Source organism: Pezoporus flaviventris, unplaced genomic scaffold, assembly GCF_033815535.1.
Source record: "Pezoporus flaviventris isolate CSIRO_AGI_PZ_B2104156 unplaced genomic scaffold, CSIRO_AGI_Pfla_v1 ptg000066l, whole genome shotgun sequence".
Classification (NCBI taxonomy): Eukaryota; Metazoa; Chordata; class Aves; order Psittaciformes; family Psittacidae; genus Pezoporus; species Pezoporus flaviventris.
In genome coordinates, this window is record NW_026892614.1 from 28,841,131 (window position 1) to 28,861,387 (window position 20,257).

The window sequence follows — 20,257 nt, forward strand, 5'->3', positions numbered from 1 at the left end:
CCATGTTTTCTTGCTTTTGTCGTAACTGTAAAGTCAAGTCACTCAACATTTGGCTGAGGGTTGCCCGCACAGCAGTGTTAATGCTCCGCTGGTGACAGCTAGATACATATGTCTCAATACAAACCTGATGAGGAAACAAGATAGCAGTACATATATATGAACTGTAACTTACCAGGAACACATTCTAGGATACCAAGGTCTCTCTCATGCAGATAGTCAGCCTTCCTTACTATTTCATATTGCCTTATTAGCACATCAGAAGTTTTCAGCAATATGGAAAACTAAGTAGCATCTAGAAGCAGCAATGGTAGGGCAAAAATGGCAATGACTAGGGTTCTGTCCAACCCATGTGATTATTACATGCTGCAGCACATTGGAAAGCTTTTGAAGGCCTTTCCTAATACAGAAAATACAACAGTGCTTTACCATACATAACACAAATGATTGCCTTTTAATAACTGGCAATCAAGCTGAGGGCTCCTCAGCTCAGGGATCCCATGGAAGCCAAGGTAGCAATGGAATCATGGATCATCCAGTTCCTATCTCCATGCTCAGCTGTTCGACATTGTGCTGTGACCAGAGTTGTGCTAGAGTTTTGCCCCAGCTGATATTATACAAATAGTTGCCAAAACATAACACAGGTAGGACCTTGGGGACAGAACACTGCCAACTGTAGTTCCTGTCCTTGATTAGATTTTTTCTGTGGGAAGTGTTGGTCTCTATAAGAGCTGCTGTAACTGTAGTAACCACTGTAACTACTGCACAGTAACTACTCAGTGGATAAATCTTAATGGAGCTGAGAAGATTTGTGACAGAACTGTACAGTACAATCTCCTAAGACTGTGAACCAAACATGCAGCTTTGGTCCTGTGGCCTATACTGAGCTTTATCATTAACAATTACCAGGATGAAAAAAATGTAAATGACTGCTCACATACTTTTCAGTCTATTTTAATTCTGCCATTGTTTGGATATACAGCTAGTGAGAAGAACCATTAATATAGATAAAACTAGCTGTGAAAAATATATTTGAAAATATATATAGTATAAATTATATACGTGATGAGTAGACATAAATGCATCTGTTGTAAGTTTTTGAATTAGAAGGATATTATATGACATAAAGCTATTTTTATAGTTCCGTAATGAGGATGAGATTTTAAGAGGGAAAAATTAAAGTGATCTGATTACGTAGGCTACTCAGCATTGACATAGGCACATGGACAAAGACTCTCAATTGTTTCTAACTCCTACTAAAATGAAATCAAGCTATTCCATTGAGTAAGACAGAAAGGCTGTGGACTTGAGGCTACGAAGCTTAACATGCTGCTGGCACACTTCTGCATTTGTTAGAGTGGAAAACAATATAGCTATGTTCCTAAAACTCTTTTGACCTCCACACTTTGAGGTACCTTACATTCAGCATTTCAAAGAAGCCACAAGGACAAGAAAACATGACTGAGTTTCTTGGATACAAACTGTATCTTAAGTGAGTGTTTCAAGACATTGCATGTGGAAGCTATTTAATTATGGCTCTTATTTTCCCTTACTTCCCAACTACACTGAGAGATAGCATTCCAGAGCTTTTCAAGTGTGTGTACATCACTTGTTAGAAACACTATACAGATGACAAACTGAGACTGATTATCTCCTTTGACAATACATTAGAACTAGGTCTCAGTTGTAAGCAATTGCAGGATATAAGGGACCAAACTGAAAGCATCTCATTCTTGTTGCTCTTTTTCAAGACTCCAAGATCCCCCCAAATAAATAAGTGGGTTTATTTAGCTTGAGATCAATCAGTCAGTGATGAAGATGGCCTTCTAAGTTAAAAGAAGGCCTGGACCAACTCTGCCCATCATTCAGCTATCACTTGAACTCCAGTGGACAAAAAACCCTAAAGCCTGTTAACCATGCACAGCCCTCCACAGAGGCCAAACCATTCCAGTGCTGCTGAGGTCATTCTCTTGAGCTGTAGGTCTTTTTCTAGTGTACCTGAATTAATTGATGAAATAGCATTCTTAAAGTTAGGCTGACTTTCTGGAGGGAGCATGGTTGATATCTCCTTCTCTCCCCTCCCCATGCCAGCTAATGAGCAACTGTACTGTCCACTTGAGGTCCAATCTTACAGAAGGCCTGTGTTCTAAAATGGCTGGGCAAGGTACCTTTTGAAAAGCCATTGATGAAGAAGCACCAGTAAAAATGCGAAAGCTCAGGGCCCCAAGGAGGTGTGCAATGGACATTTTGATAATTTCATGCATTCGGGGACTTCCAGCTCTATGGCATGCAAAACACAACTAAGAGCAAAACAAGAGGGTTAGCCAACAAAACAGAACAGCGTCAAACAAAACAAACCCCCAAAAGCTAAATGGGACTAACAAATACACACATAATACCAAGTACAAACTAAATTTTCTTGCAGGGGTGAAGGCAAGCATGGGAAGGTGCGTGGAGCAAGATTTAGTCAGTTTTCAATTCTATTAGTACTTAAGCCACAAAAAATAGTACTCTTCATGGTAGGTGCTTCCTCAATTTGAAGCTGATAATATTCAGAAAGATTTGGGGTGCAATTATTTTGTACACATTAATTGAGAACTATCCCATAGTGCAAAAAGTCCAGACTGTAGCCTTGTTTGTCAGAGAGTCCAGAATGTTCTACCAGTAATGCAGGTAGCACTTTCTAATTCTGCAGCAGCTCCACTTTGTTACAGAGGGCAGGCCAGGAAAACTAAGGGACTGAGTTGGAAAGAAATGTCAAATAGCAGGGGCACTGAAGCAGAAAGCTCCTCTCTGCCACCTTGCTCTTAGAGTAAGTCAGACCAATAAATGCTGAGGCGAAGCAAATGCAGAACTCAGAAATATTTTTTTTTTGTTCCTTACTGCTTATACATTGCAGAATTCAGATACAAAGGCATATTTACAGAGAGAACAGAAAATCTGATTTCTGATACAGAGCTTGATACATTTCTGATACAGACCACAGAGAACATGACTGACTGACTGACTGACCATTTTCCTAGTCTTAGGCAGTGCTCTTAAAAAGTGAAATCTGAAGGGGTTAGAGCCATTAAATATTTTTCCCAGCCAGTATTTTATCTAAGCTAGAGCTCTGTACCTTGAGCAAAGTGATGCACTAAGCTGAATTCATCAGCTTTTGCCTTTCCCATTAGAAAGTCTGCTGAGAAAAACTGCAGGGAAAACTATCTATTTTCTTCAGTTTGAGACACTGACATAAAAGGGTTTAGTAAAGCTTAGAAAGTTGTGGCTTGCTCTAAATGCAAATTCAGTTCATCCTTGCTGCAGCATCTACAGGCAGGGCTTACAAAGACTTCCAAAAATATCCATACCTTATGGTTTCACATAGCACAAGAGAAACCAAAGCTGTTCAGGACACCTGGAATGATTACTACTCTTTTTATCTTGTATACTTTACATACACAAACTGTTTATGTTGTATCCCTGCCTTTTAAAGCCCATTTGTTACAAACTGGCAGCTGTTTTCTTTGGTTCCCTGTTATTCCTATAGCCCCCATCCTCAGCTTCCAGTAAGACAAAGCAAAGTCAATTTTAGTCCTAAACTTGGAAAATACTGTAACTTCCCCATAAAGTGAGCTATTTTCACATGGGATTTTTTTTTTGTTTGTTTGGTTGTGGTTTTTTTTTTTTAAATTAAAAAACACCCCAACCAAAATACCAAAACCTGAAACAGGTCTCTAAATGTCTACATACATTTGGAGTGTAGGACATGTATACAACTTTTACATTACTCCATGGACATTAGCTCTCCCCATACCACATTAACAATATAATGTTATAATACATTCTGCACTGCGCTGTGCAGAAAGATTTAGTGTTCCTGTGCATCTTATCTAACCTGAACAAACAGTTCCGTGGCTTGCTACACACTGTACTAAAAACATCAGCCGTCTACAAAGACCTGCAGGTATGCTTTCCTACAGCCAAAGCTCCTTTGAAATTTAAGTCAGACTAAAATTCACTGGACTAAAGGAAGAAGAGTGACTAATGGCACTAGAACAACACCACGTATCTAGAGGTGTAATAAATCTTTTACTTGGATGTATTAGTAAAAAGACACAAGGCTGACAAGGCACATTGTGGCACTTGTGTTAATACGGCACATTATGATGCACACACCTCTCTTGAGGAAGCTTCATTAGTTTTATACTTGCAGCAGCAAGTATAAACCAGAACAGTGCTGTTTTATAAAGGACTTGAGGAAATTTTCTTCTTGTAAAAAGCAAAGTAAATACGAGAGTTAGTAAACGCACAACACTGCAATATACAATTGTCAGTCAGTTTCCAAAAGTGCCTTCCCATGCAAGCCCATCAACCCTGCCCGACTTGCAATTATTTCTTCTAACTAGGCATAAGGTAGCACCAGTCCTTAAGATAGTAACTGTGATTTGGACTAGTTCAGTTTCAGAGTATGTATGATTGACACACTCTAGATAGCAGGGGAACATTAAGAGATGTTAAGACAAGCAATGGTACAACAGAGGCACTTACCTCAGCAATTTTCAACACTGAACTCCCATTCAGCTCAAATGTGGAGGTGTATGTTATACAGAGCAAGACCTTGAATCAAAAGAAAAGGAGTAAGGAAAAAAATTAAGTTTTATCTGTTACCGCCTCCCTTCCCTACCCATGTTCTTTTAGTCACAGCTCCTTCCATTTTTAGAGGAGAAATCAGAAGATTCTCAGCACCATATGTTACTGGGATAAAGGAGATGGCACAATCGTTTCCTCCCGAGAAAGAGGCACAACCTAACAGATTGGTCCCAGAGGTACAGCCTAATGATTACATCATACTGTCTCCGAAGTCTGACCACAGAAGGAAAGAAAATTCAGCCATCAGCTCTGGCCTCAGACTTGACAGCCAGAATCCATTCTTAGTTTAATCATAAGCTTTGCATGATTTATGATGAGTCCTTCTATTCATTTCTCTCAGTATAACAAAAGAGGAAGAAAAAAATGCATGCAAGTTATTACTTAGGTGACACAGATACATATATATTATGTGAAACAAATTGCTAATTACTGCTTGACATAAGAATTTCCCAGCCTGGGATATTTCCAGTAAGTGTATTCTAGTCATTTTATAATAAGCAGCTAAAAAGCAACTGATAAGCCTCGCTTCATGAGGGCAGGCTTGTCCTGTCTTGAACTCAGCAGGAACAGTAAGAATTGAAAGCCCCATCCAACACCTTACTTTGAAGAGGAGTGGGAATCTGACGTGATCTACCAGGGAAAGCGTGGTGGGGCAGTGAAGCAACATGGTGAGAGGTGCTGTGGTGTGATGCCTTCAGTGTCTAGAGATGTCCTCCCTCCCTCCCTCCCTCTCTTTCTTTCCAATCCCTTCTGCCCCGCAGAAGACTGAAAGTCTGAACTACCTTTCCCTCTCCCTTGAATTATAAAATTCCCCCAGTGCCAGAATTTATGCTTTTCTTGGTCTGAAATAGCATTAATTTCTTGGGCTAAGTATACCAGCAAATATCCATCACATTAACACTAATGTATTGATCCCTACAACTTCCCAGTCCCTAAGAACTACTGTTTTCTGCTTCATAAGGAAATCTGGGATATCAGCTAAGTTAGCATTACTGGCTATTAACCATTTCTCTTACTCTTTATGTGTGTTTCAGTGGTACTAGGTTTTCTAGTTTACAGGGTTTTAGTCTAGGTTCTGTGACAGCTACTAATGCACAACACCCTTCAGTGATCTCCTTAGCTTAGAATGAAAAACAAACAAACAACTTTGCCACAGAGTGTCTGATCAGAACTTGCATGTTAAACAAAAGAAGGAGGCAAAGGGATGCATGTTTGGAAAGATTATTGCCCTTTGGTTCCTGTAAGGCATCATTTTTCTGACCTTTTACTGTGTCACAGTTTTCACATTATGGTGAAACAGCAAAAAAATTCAAAGTAACAACTAAAACTGTGCAAGCTGTATCTTCTCTCTAGGTAGTGTTGATCTCTAGAAGCATCTCTGAGCTTTCATAAAGAATAAATAACATGCTGATGTGTGTGTTAAGAGAAGGAGAGAACTCTAATATAGCATTGCTTAGCAAGCTGGAGCCACTGGACACCCACCATTACTATTGAATCTCTGCTTGGAAGAATACCACTCTGCAGTTATTTTCCATCAGGGAGGGGGAAAAATCCATTACTGGAAAGCAGGCATTTAATAACTGGATGGGATTTTGAATTCTCAGTACAAGAACAGCTTTGAGAATTAGCTACTCGCTCTTAGAGTTACAGAGGAGCCTGTCCACAGGTGAGTGTGCCATTTTTCTGGAGAAGGACCTTCTTTGCATTTTCAGAGCTGGACTGAAAAGTTTCTACACCCTGAAATGCATTGCACCTTTACAAATGTTTTTTTCTCAGCAGAAAAGCTGCATTTCACTAGGATGTCACACCTTACTTCAAAGTTGTTTTTTCTTCTGTTTGCTTCTTTGTTTTGTGTATAAAACACCAGGCATGAGCTTGATCCTATTCTTACAGAAGACAGTTTTACTGTAAAGTTTTCCAAGAAAACCATGATGTAATGACAGTTTTACATTTGTCTATGTATGTTCTCTTGCCTTAACTCTCAACTCAGCCCTTCATTAACAGACGAGTAATGTGAATTAAACAGATGAGTAACACTAGAGATATGTACAGCAAAGGACATGCTATTTTTCTGAAGTACAATAGTCCTGGATTATAATCTCTTTTATAGATATTTAACATTGACTTTTAGACCAAAGCAAAGTTTCTGAGTCAAGTCTCTTCTTCATAGTTTCCCTTTTCTGTGAAATAGGCAAAATGGGTTTTCTCATCTAAGGAGTGCGACACAGCCTACCTCAGTATTACAAGGAGATATACTAGTTGTAGAGCATTTGAACTTGCAGGAGAAGTTAACACAATTCTAATTGTAAATTCTTAATAATGCCATACTTCGTATTTCCTGATACAAACTCTACAAATTTCTCTGCAATATGATGCAATTGCTGGCAAATGGACAAGTGCCAGTGACAAGGAACAGAGATAAATTTTTCCTGTCCACAGAGCAAATCCTACAGAATAGCTGAAAAGTAAATGGTCAGTGTAAAACAATAATCTCATTTGGTTAGTAAGTACATAAATTATAAGGGCTGTTATTTCCATCTGCTGCTCAGCCCATACCTGCAAAATTTAAAACTTCAAAACTGAACAATGCTGTTCAGCATTAAGTGAATTCTGAACTGCCAGCCAACCTCACAGACAGCTGTTGGGCCTTGCTTTCTCAGCTGTTAAGTACCCTGAAATTTTATTGACATTTCTAATAGCTGTGAGAGCTCAGCAGCTGGCTAAAAATACATTCAGTATGTAAGGAAAAACTGCGATTTGTACTCCCCATTCACTGCTGTGTAAAACACAGGTACAATGTGCACATTTATAATCCCAGAGACAGACAACTATCACCCCCCACTGACAAATCTCTTCTTAACATGTTAAGAGCCAAGAAGGACAGCCTGACCCATGACTAATCTTATTCAGTGGATTGCATGTCCTGATTTTCTCTACTTGTAAAACCTTGTTTGCTTCATGTGATTTTCTGCTTCTTGTACCATCTTACCTTTGTACAGTTCATTAATACCTAATGCTTTCCACAGATCAAAACCTGGAAGCCATATACTACAATACCTGGAAGTACACAACAGTTTAGGCATTCTTATAAACCCTTTCTCTTCAAAATCTCTTTCTCTCCTTTTTTTTTTTTCCAATTTCCTACCTTTATAGAGCTGAACTAGGAAAAGCTAGCACATATATGCCTAATCCTTTGCGTCACAAGTGCTAATAACCTGTTGTAACAGTGAATGATAGAAAAGTCAGATATCAAGCACAGTAAGAAAGTGGTGATCAAAACCTTGCTATGAAGCAACAGGGAATTTCAGCAGGACTACTAAGTTTTGACTGCTACTCTTGGAATAAAATGAAATCTGGGAACCTACTAGCTAGAAAGGGTATATGATCTGATGTGATCAAGTAACAGAAGCATAACAATTTATCAGTCAGCATATTTTTGGCTTACTCCACTGGCTACTGTCTTCCTCACAAATCATTTGTGAGATCTGAAAGATGGTCTCTAACCAATGCTCAAGACTGCTCTCAGCTATGATTTCCATCAGTGCCACTGCAGGGCTCATTTACAGTCTTGGCAATGCTCCAGGCACTCAACTTGCGTGTCTTCCCATTTATGTGGAACAAACAGGAAGACAGCAAGCTTCTCTTTTAGATTACTGAATTAAAAAATGGGATTAAAAACAAACAAACAAAACCAAGCTTAATCATTCAGATCTACTACAAACACTAAGTCTACAGACAGCATACCCCATGGGCTGCTAAACTAGTCACAACACTAACTCAAGCAGTATATATTTTAAAAAATTAAATAAAAATAGGTTTTCTTGAACAATGACATTTGGGATGTGCAACCACTAGTAGTGGAAGCCTATAACTAAAACTACAAGCCAATTCCTAATTGGTATGGGCTCTAAAACACACCTTTTTTTTTTTTCTTTTAAAGAGGGAACTTGCATGACTAAAGAGATAGTTTCAAAGTCACACAACCTCCAAGATGTTTTAATTGGCTTGCATTATCTTGCAAATGCTTGGATGAGATCACATTTCCATACATGACATCCATAATAATTTCTGTCGACTGTCGTGGAACAAGAAATGACATTTCTGCTCCCTGGCATCCCAGGGTACCAATTGTAGTATAAGAGTGCACACAAGGAAAAATTTCACAAGCAGAAATAAAAAACAAAACAACAAAAAAGTGCTTCTGATGATAACGAAGTGACAAAGGTTAATTGACAAAAAAGGTACAACTGTTCCATATTTTAAGATAGGTGTCTTGAAGAAGGAATCTTTCTCACCTTGTAAGACTGCTAAGTGTTGCTAGCCAAGTTCCCTAAGTGCTTAGCTGACATTGAACAGCTTATGGTGGAATCATGTCAAATAGACAAGGTGTGTAAGGAAGTTAGTATCCTTAAGATGAAGAAAGAGGAAAAAGGTACAAAACTTTAAAGCAACCACAATCTGTCATCACCTGAGGATGTTTCAGCACTTCACTGCATTTAAGTGTCAAGTCCAACATCCATATGCTACTGTTTTCCTTTTTCTATTCCAGTCCCACTGGCAAAATCCTCTGAACATTCATGTTCCTCCTAGTTGAGATGCATGTAGACACTTTAGTCCTTATAGTGCCAAATTCTGCAGCAACCTCTAATCCCTTTGTGGAATTCAAAGAGGAGACCTTTTCTGACTTGCTTTGCTTGCAGGCTTGCAAACTTGGATGCAATGTATATTTGGATGATTCTTAAATCCTCCCCTCAGGAGGAAATACTTAGCCAGAAGACAAGGCAGGACAACCATTTATCTCATTCAGTAATCTGACATGTAAAGCAGTCATCCAGTATTTCTACAAAATAATTTGGACAGGAGGTGTTCTGCTGCTTGGCAGAATAACTAGTAACCTGCTCACATAGCATTCTTCGGCCTTGAAGGGAAACAAGGGCAAGAGAAACAGTGCATTAATGAACTTATGTACATTGTGTCACCATGTATCACTGCACAAAACAGCAGATATTACTTACAGAGGGAAAGGAGACAGTGTCTCCCATGAATCACTAAACCCATAAAATGCTTTGTTATCACAGCAGCAACTGGTGCTCAGCATTATGAATGCACTGGACCTTCAAACAGAAGGGCTGTATCTGGCATAGAAGAACTTCACACATCATCAGTGATGACATGCTGAATGCTCCCAGAAGACAATGCCCATTAATTCACTAGACTAAAGCAGAACTACTGCTGAACACTCTTTCTGGTGAGAGACTTCTGCTTATGTAGTACAGTTGTGGATGGAAAGAAATTATTTACAGCAATTGCTTAATAGAAATTTAAGAGGTTTTCTTAACGGCTCTGAGAGGGGCTTCTTTATTTAGAATTATAACATTTAAAGGGAGGGAAGATTTAAAAAAGAAAAGAAAAAGAAGGCTGACTAGCACTGCTAGGATAGCATTTCCCGTTCATGTGTTACAGCCTATTTAGGTATACTACATTATTTTATGAATTGGAGATATATATCTGAGTAAAACAAAACTGAAAACTGATACAGGACAAATACCAAACTGAAAAATACCAACAAAATGCTTAAAGAGTTCTCACATAAAAATGAGGCTGCATGCATCCACTACCAAAATGATCAGAGAGGATGTCAAAACATGGGTGCTAGTAAATTCAGAGCTCGCAAGGAAGAAAAGAACCAGTTTATCCCCTGGATGGAAAATTCTGACTTTTATTCTTGACAACAAGGGAATTTTTTGCATGGGAGAGAGGGAAGACAAGCCCCTTACTCTCAGATACCTGCAAGATTCCACCAAAATTACATCAGGGGAACTTTCCATGTGACAATACACTTCACAACAGCTAATTTGAAATTACTGTTTTGAATCACTAGAAGAATCTGCAAGAAGTTAGCCTGAAAACAACCTAAGAAGTGGCGTTCCACAGGCTGTCTGGCGACCCAGAGGATTTCACCCTATCCCAGACCATCTCCTGAACTACATCCAGAAAAGAGATGCTAAAAAGCCAGATAAGCTGGTTTTGTGGTTGCAGCATCAACCACTATTGCCATATGAAGCTTCCACATCTTTTTCCCCTTTCACAAGGGACATATGTGAGTAGCTCTGGGGAAGAAATTGGCTAGCAGTGTCAGAACCGCTTACTGGGACACAAGTTCTCTCCTCAGCTGCCCCTAGGGCCAAGTGGTGTTAACACTAAGGTGGCAGCAGCCCTTATCATGGGAAGGTATAAATTGGGAGCATGCCATGTGAGGCACATCTGAAGTATATGTATAATTGCATGTAAAAGCTATGGCCAGTGACCCTTCCATGTCACTATTATGTGGCCAAATTGGCTGGCAGAACTTGGCACTGTCACCTCCAGTACGCAACAATGTCTGGCAGCAGGGAAAAGATTAAATGTCAATGTATGAAAGTTAAAGAGTTTCTATATTTGTTTTTGTGATCATACAATGTCTTTCCAATTCACTTTCTTAATGGCTGAGCAACCCCCAGGTTCTTGATCTGTGTCCAAGTCTAAAGAAAGTCTGTAAGAACTTGTTCTTTCACAATGAAACCACTACAACAGGTGTTAATTTACACTTCCCATGACAAGGGACTTGATACTTTCCACACTGGCACTGGAAAACCTGCAGGTATAACCCAATGACTCACTGCTTGAACCCAATGACTCAGTGCTTGCATATGCTGCACAGTACAGAACAGCTCAGTGATAAAACTCCAACAGTGCCTATGTTTCTTCTTCTCTGCAAATTTGGCACTGTTGCAAAAAAAGAATGCCACAAGCACCCCAAAATAACAAAATCCCCTACATAAACAGCAAAATCTGTGCACTATTAACTCTGCCCCAGAGCATGTACACTGTAATACAGTATGTGATCGCAGTGTATCTCAGGTAATTTTTTTTTCCTCTTCACAGACCAGTCATTCATCAGGAAACCTGAAAAACAAGATGCTGCTGAGTTAACTTGGACTAAGGAATCCTTCTGCTATCCACCTGTGACTGCAGGAGGAATGACCACCAGGACAGGATGGAAGACAGAAATCCTGCCCCCTTACCCTTTCCACGACTGCCTCAGCCCCAGGGCAGAGCATTCTTCTAGTTACTGCTTTTTGTGCCTGACCCCAATGATTTTGAACACACCACACCAAGCAGGACAGTTCAACCACGACAGAGCAAGCACGTTCTCTGTCCAAGAACACCTTCATAACCTCACAGCTGAGGGAGCAGTGAGAAAGCTAAATGTTTTGCATTAGAATTTCTCCAGGCAAGAAATTAAGCCTAGTTTTCAATCCTGCAAATCTCTTGAGAGATGCAACCACACCTCTGCTTACATTTTTAAAACTACACGGCTGCCCAGACCAACAGAGATTGTTGGTCTATGTAGGGCTATGAATTCAAGCACAGAAAGGTACTGAGGAAGAGCCACATATCCTGGAAAGAGGCTGGATTCTTGAGATACTACATTCACTACTGACAGATTTAGGCAGCCCCTCCCCAGTATTCATTTGGCCACATTCAGGTCATTACATTCTCATTCTTCTGTACCCATTAAGGAGAAAGCTGAGGTATTTAATTCAAGACTGTGGTTTCTGCTATAATGGCCAGGCACTTAAGAACCAGGGGAGTTCTTTAACCACAATCTTAATTATGAGTAGTAGGCATTTACCATAGCTCTAATTAACTCAGGAAAGGATGACCTTATCTTGAAACACACAAGGTAGGTCACTCAATCCATTGGAATTAACCTGGTTACTTATAACTAAGCACAAAAATAAAATTACCTTAAAAGTAACAAAAGAAAAAGAAATTGAAAAAAGAAAGAAGAAAAAAGTATACCCTAGAGAGTCTGGATTTGTAGTTGGACTATATTACAGCAATTTAGCTCACAAAAAGTCTAAGTGAAGGAAGCACTCAGAACTCTAGTTAGCACTGCTGGGCAGGAGTGATCTTAGGAAATAATCATATTTGCATGACATTGTGCAAGTCTTTATAGATTCCCCTCTTTAACACTGCAGACTGCTAACGCGTCTGAATTATGGACTGGACAAAAATCAGTTATTGCTTATGGCAGCTCATATCAGGCACCTCTGTTACAAGAGCTAATGAATACATCCACATACCACTTTCTTCTATAAATTTTCAGAATTTTATTTTTTCCTATTAATATAAATTTAAAACCAGTTCCAGACTAAAGCATGCAAATAAAGCTGAATAACGGTTTTTATTTTTTACTTTATTTGAAAGATAGTCCTTCTCTGCTCAGAAAGAGACTGCACTGCAATTTATATTGTAAATGATGTTGAAAAATGCAGTGCATAAAATATACTGAGGAAGAAAAAAAACCTATCTCTTAATCAAAAATTATGCATTAATTAAAATATGCAGATTAACAGCAAGTGTCAGCAACTGGGTTGCTGATTCTCATCCTGATGACAGTTTTTCTTCTCCATCTCTATTTACCAGTTGCATTTTTACTGTTGCATCAATGACTTTTTTTTTAATGGTTAGCGAAATCACTATTTTTATTCCTATATAAAACTATCATACATGCCTTGTCTCAAAGAGGCAGCATGGGGAATAACATAGTTTACATACACTTTTAAATCTAAGTTGTTTCAGTCCAGCTTCCTCCTCCATTTAATTTTACAATTCATGACAAAACAGAATGGTTGCAAATTATATTCTACGAAGCATAGCGAAGTTGTATGTGGAAAGATACATTTCATAAACATTAACCTTAAAACAATGAGAAGATATATATATACATTCCTAAGAGTTTATTACAGTGATCAGTTCATTTACCAGTACTCAAGGAAAAGGTGCAGAATACAATCATTCACAGACGCTGGGATTTTACAGTTGTGTTCTGTCAACATTTTGGATCAGACAGTTTAGGACTACTTTTCAAATATGTGTTTGTCCTGGGTTCAGCTTGTTCTCTGTCATAGAAGAACAGAGAAGAAAAATAACTGGTCTCCCATCAAATCCTCCACATCTGAGAAAAAAAAAAAAAAGAGATGCTTTCTGTTTAACAGCAACAAAATTTCCACCAAGTTCTCTGAGAAAGTTAACAATAAGTTTTCCTCAGTTGCTCAAACACAAACCAGCTTAATCCAGTATTTGCATTAGATCAGGACTAACTCCCTGAGCCTATAACAACATGGTTGTGCAGAACCTAACATAGGTCAACTGTGGTTTAAAAAACTAAGAACAAATTAAAAATTGCCCGCAAACTTTCTACTACACCTTACAGATCTTCAATAGTGACCTTCTCAAGTGCCTAATTTTACACCATAACTGTGGCCCTATCAATTAAATTAGTTATTACAGAAAAAAATTAATAGACTGAGAGATGGTTCTTGGTACTCAAAGATTCATTTTGCATCTTTAAAGCATTATAGAAGCAATCTGACCAATTTGGTGGCCTTCTATGATGGGGCTACGGAACTGATGGACAGGGATAGAGCAGTTGACATCATCTACCTGGACTTGTGCAAAGTGTTCGACACTGTCCCGCACGACATCCTTATCTCTGAATTGGAGAGACATCAATTTGATAGGTGGATCACTCGGTGGATAAAGAACTGGCTGGATGGCCGCACGCAAAGAGCTGTGGTCAACGGCTCAATGTCCAGCTGGAGACCATTAATGAGTGGTGTCCCTCAGGGACCAGTGTTGGGACGGGTCTTATTCAACATCTTTGTTGGTGACATGGATAGTGTCACTGACACTGATTGACTGAGAGCACCCTCAGCAAGTTGGCCAATAACACCAAGTTGTGTGGTTTGGTTGATATGCTGGAGGGAAGGAATGCGATCCAGAGGGACCTTCACACGCTTGTGAGGTGGGCTGATGCCAACCTTATGAAGTTTAACCATGACAAGTGCATGGTCCTACACCTGGGTAGGAGCAATCCCAGGCACAGCTACAGGTTGGGCAGAGAAGAGATTCAGAGCAGCCCTGCGGAGAAGGACTTGGGGGTGTTGGTTGATGAGAAAATGAACGTGAGCCGGCAGTGTGCGCATGCAACCCAGAAAGCCAACCGTATCCTGGGCTGCATCAAAAGGAGCGTGACCAGCAGGTCGAAGGAGGTGATCCTGCCCCTCTACTCTGCTCTTGTGAGACCTCACCTGGAGTATTGTGCACAGTTCTGGTGTCCTCAACATAAAAAGGACATGGAACTGTTGGAACAAGTCCAGAGGAGGGCCACAGGGATGATCAGGGGACTGGAGCACCTCCCTTAATGAAGACAGGCTGAGAAAGTTGGGGCTGTTCAGCCTGGAGAAGAGACGGCTGCATGGAGACCTCATAGCAGCCTTCCAATACCTGAAGGGGGCCTATAAGGATGCTGGGGAGGGACTCTTCATTAGGGACTGTAGTGACAGGACAAGGAGTAATGAGTTAAAACTTAAACCGGGGAAGTTTAGATTGGATATAAGGAGGAAATTCTTTCCTGTTAGGGTGGTGAGGCACTGGAAGGGCTTGCCCAAGGAAGCTGTGAATGCTCCATCCCTGGTGGTGTTCAAGGCCAGGTTGGACAGAGCCTTGGTTTAGTGTGAGGTGTCCCTGTCCATGGCAGGGGGGTTGGAACTAGACGATGTTAATGTCCTTTCCAACCCTAACTATTCTATGATTCTAATCTTTGAAAGAACAACTACAAATACCCAACTTAAAGACAGTGTGTTTCAGAGGCAGAGCTATTTTCTCCATTCTGCTTGTAGTTACACAAGCTAAGTTTTACCACAGAACTCTAATGCAGATTTTGGTTCTGAACATATCCAAAATGAAAACTGAAATCACAAAAAGAACTGTCTAGTATCTGTCAAGTAGTACTACTGGAGTTTCCAAATGCTGCATTGATGAAACAGTGAAGAGACAAAGAGAAAAAATTACCTTCACCCAGGGTTCATTAAACCTCATTTACAGATTAAAAAGGCTTCTGGCTGACTCCTCACTGAAAGCCTACAGGAGGAAATGATGAAAACTTTGCCCATCAGCAAGCAGTACAGCTAATCCACTAACAAACACAAGTTTGAGTCACTGGGAACAAACTAAGGTTTCCTAAATGAAATAGCTGTTTACCATGGACAACAGGTAAATAATGAGAATTAGAAAAGTTTTCTCTCAAGGCACTTCAGAAGAATTATTTTTTTTTTGTTCCAGAAAATCCTCAAGTCTATTTCAAAAAACACCACAAGTTGAGTAGCCACAGATACTGTGTGAAGTCTTCTCAGAGGTAATAAAAAACAAAGCTTGGAAGTTCCACTGACAGGAACATTATATATCTAATTGTAAAATGTCCAGCATTAATTAGAATAGTGAAATAAAGACCAAATATTTTAAAAGACGTCAAATAAAAACCCCGAGTTTCCTTCATGAAAGGTAATTATTCTCTTCTTGCTTGAAAATTTCTTGATAGCTCTAAATTTCTTTGGAAATGTGGGCACAGACTGCACTGACATGCACTGCATAACATGACACAGCTTTAATTGGTGACTGAAGAAAACAGGATGCAGTAGAAAATGAGATTTTGAATGATCAATCACACCTTTCTTTCCAAAACCAACTTTGTCACTGTCAGTACCCATTACATTACAGTGTATCATGTTTATCTAGAGAGCTTATTTCTGGGTGAGGACTCATCTACTAATTTGCAATTATTCATTAAACTCTCTGTTGTTATCGGAGAGCAATGTCATCACAGATGGAGAGAGATGTACTGCATTATTAAGAAGCCTGTCAACTTATAAATGAAAGTCACCATAACATTAGTGAGAAGAAAAGGAATGAAAGGGGGAGTCTTTGCTGTTTTGGCTTCTTTCTACTCTGCCCACTTCCTTCATATTTCGTTTCAGCTGCTCCAACACCACAGTTAAGTTCAAAGCTGACCTCCAGTTCTTTCAGAAGCCAGTTTCTGGAGGAACTGGATTTTAGGGTCAGGGTAAGAGATGAAAAAAATCAAAGTAAGTAAAAATCACAGAATCATTTAGGCTAGAAGGGAGCTCAATCCAGAGGTTCAGCTATAGGTTGTTTGGTTTTTTTTCCCCATTGCTGATCTGACCATACTCGACAGTGCTTTTGATGGTATTACATATGCTTCTATAAGCAAAGGTCTAATCGCATGAAGCAGAAGTACTTCATCCATTTTAAAAACATCTGCAGCCAGAATTTAAAAGCATCAACCCAGAAAAAAAAAAAACAAATAAATCAGGATTCCCCTACTCCACAATCAAACTGAAGCCTGTGATATTAAACTTCTGTCCAGAACGTATCCCCTTTCTGCTGCAGAGTTGTTAGTCTAATGCTTAAGGTCAACAAAATGTTCCTACTGCTCAATATGAGACATACCCATGTCACACAACAAATTCTTCCTACTTCTGGGCCAGACACATTGTGTGGCCATGTTTATCTAAAGGTAAGTATTGAACTATTACCTCCACTCCCCCGCATTTTTTCTATACATCTGCAACTGTATAAATAGAGCAGTGAGTCATTTTGGTGCCTCAGTGATAAAACACTGAATTTGATTAGTGACCAATATATCTCTTCCAAACAACACATGCAAGCGATATAGGAGCTTACATGCCAGCAACCTACTGTGAGGTCTGTACTCCTGCACCAATATTTTCACATCTATTCTTCATAAGTAAAAACTTTTGTCTAATCTTTGATGGTTATATTCTTAATATTTGCAAGACTGGTGCAAATGTGCAGCAAGTCACAAAGAACCAGGCCAGTATCACTGCTGACCCAGCATCATGCAAACCGCTTACACTCATGAGTGTCTAGCATCTGCACTGGGAAAAGATGTATTTAATCTCCTCCAGATGGAATAACACAGTCTAAATGTACAATCAGATGTTGCCTTGAGGACACATTTTAGCAGATCCAGGGATATAAACGCACTGCTGAGACCAGCTGCTTGAAAAACCCTGAAGGCTTTAGCAATTCAAGTGTTGCAATGGCATCTGTAATCTTCAGGTTACAATGTAAAAAGACCGCTACTTGACTGACTTTTAGGCAATGTTCAGATTTAATGCCTCAGAGTTTTAACTGCCCTGATTACAGAATACTTTGACCCTCTGGTCTCTTGGAACATTAAATCAAAACAGAAGTTTTGCTTTGTTCTCAGGATGTGAAGATATAGCCTGATTTTTACCATACATGCATTTCACTGTGCTTTTAGCAAAAAAAGGCTTTCTACATCAAAATTTCACTCAGTAGAAGGAAGAAGTTTAGTGCTTAAACTGGAACTGAATGTGATTTAAAAAAAAGTGTACATAATTAATGTCTTAGGTTTTGGCTTGGATTTTATGTGATTTGGTGTTTTGGGTTGGTTGGTCTTTTTTTTCTTCTCACATATCGAGACAACTATAGAACATATTCACTCACAACTGTGGTAAAATAAGAGTGCTCACATTCTTCTTAGTCTGGGGGCAATGCATCACAGGTGCATGTCAAGCCTTTCAGGGAAACAGTGTGCATGCAGATTCCAAATCTGCAATACTGAAGAAGGTAAAAAAACAACTTACAAAAAATTACTGCATATCAAGAGAGACCTGCTGGTTCAGTAGTACTACTTAACTCTTACCTTTTCCCACTGTAGAGACAAAAGAGGAAGGGAAGAGGCATGCTGGGTTAGGAATGCAGGTCTGGGTGTCACCAGTTAAACCTGTAAGTGGGCAGAAGCCTGCTCCCATAAACCAGGTAACAGTCTACACAAATTCTTCTTCCTTTTTTTCTGCTGCGAAATTCACTCTTCTGTATGGTCTGACACTGAGTGCATATTGCATCCAAGTAGTCATCTTCAGTAGCAAAGAGCACAGCTAGTACAGAGAGGTTTCAGACTGGACAACATATATTCCTTAGAACAAGGATGTCTCATGTAAGAAAAATAAAATATCTAATCTATGCACTTAGAAGTAAAGGACAGTCAAGCAGTAGATCCAAACATAGCAATCAGTACTACGTGCAGTAAGCACAGAGAAAGGATCACCAGGTTTGTACCAACCACTGATGAGCTATAGCACAAGACCTGCAGTACAAAGTTTACACCCAGACATTTGAGAACTACGCACCACCTTTTTTATGGCAGTCCTGGCAAGTCATACAACCAACACACACAGGAGAATGCTAAAGCATTCCTAGAAATAGAAGCTTTCCCTGAGTATACAAAACATTAATTTCCCTTATACACGAGTACAGAGACACTCTGGTGCCTAAAAGAAATCATGCTCCATCATTAGTATTTTACAAAGAAAACATACAGCTAACAAACTAGAAAGTACCTATGCACACACAATTCAAAACTACAAACCTTCACAGCCCATCTCATGAGCCCTAATACTCAATATCAAACACAACCTTTCAAATCTCAAAGTCATCAATCTGTGAGCTCCCATGGACGAAACTGCCTGCCCTATTTCAGTTTGCTAAAAGTGGGACCACCACTGCACTGACTTAATATAAAGAATCTCCTATATAACCCAGGGAAACACAAATGAAGTAGAAATGAAAACTACTGACATCTGCCAGCAGGAAGGAGGGTATCAAATACTGTCCTAAAGTGAAGATTTCCAAGGCAACAGCTAATTTATTTGCTAACCCCAGCATAGAGTCATGCAACCTCTGTTGCAAGCACTGACGTGTGTGAAACACTAACCTTCATCACTTCAACCTGCAGGTCTTCATTGAGTGAAGGAGTCACTTTGACAGCATTCAGCATCTGATTAAGCAATTGTTTCTCATCTGAGTCTGTTTCCACGGATACAAACCTCTCATCAGACAGCAGCTTCTGCAGAGAGAAATTGGCAATGTACAGGTTCAGACAAAACTGCCTCTGCTTAATTCTACTGTCAACTACTACACCTAAACCTGTTAGTGTTTGGTACTATGATGGCTAGGTTTTCTATGTGCAAATTTCAAATTGATTTAACAGTATAAAATATGAAAGTACAGCAAAACTGGGAGACTCTGTGCCACGATGAGGGAACCATTAAAGTTTTTCAAATCAGCTGCCATTCCATATCATAAATGCAGATGGAGGACTGTATTGATGCATGGATTATCTTTTTAGGCTTATAGATAGGAGGTAACACTCTTATTTAAGGTACCATGCTGCAAATCTGCAACTTGGCAATTCCAGTTCATACAGAACAAAAGCGTATGTGCAGCAAGTTAAAAGAGTAAAAAGATAAATTTTATCCTCACTGAGTGTTCCCAAGGAAGTTATACTACAGGGGAGAGTGGGTCATCCCTAATTCCTCCACTATTTTTGGCTGATAATCACTCTACAATGTTCTTCTAACTGGTGCACTTGCACTGATACAAGAGCAGACCCATGTTCCAGTCCCACTAGCATACTGTTGCTTTTACTTTAAGAGCAACCCCTGCACCCCCCCCCCCCATATCTGAAATACAGGGCACAGGATCTCAGGGTGGGACGAGAGTACTAGGCTGCAAGAAGGTACTATATGCCTTCTGGCAGATGCAGAAACCCTTCAGGAACCCTTCAGTTCCCTTACAGGAACCCTTCAGAAAGGGCATTATTTTCCCGAGCCAGATCCTCCTACAGCCATGTTGCGTCACAATATGGGGCACTCTGTAACCAAATGCCTGA

At 39.7% G+C, this 20,257-nt stretch overlaps 1 protein-coding gene across 1 annotated transcript in view; it reads right to left on the minus strand.

The window, feature by feature from the left end:
- Positions 1–20,257, minus strand: part of ARFGEF3 (ARFGEF family member 3) — an 87,710-nt gene that overhangs the window by 49,072 nt on the left and 18,381 nt on the right. Inside the window, exons 4-6 of the mRNA XM_061471741.1 lie at positions 19,301–19,432; positions 4,528–4,596; positions 2–124 (exon numbers count right to left, since the gene is read on the minus strand). Of these exons, the coding sequence (XP_061327725.1) occupies positions 2–124; positions 4,528–4,596; positions 19,301–19,432 (324 nt within the window). The remainder of the gene's footprint in view (position 1; positions 125–4,527; positions 4,597–19,300; positions 19,433–20,257) is intronic.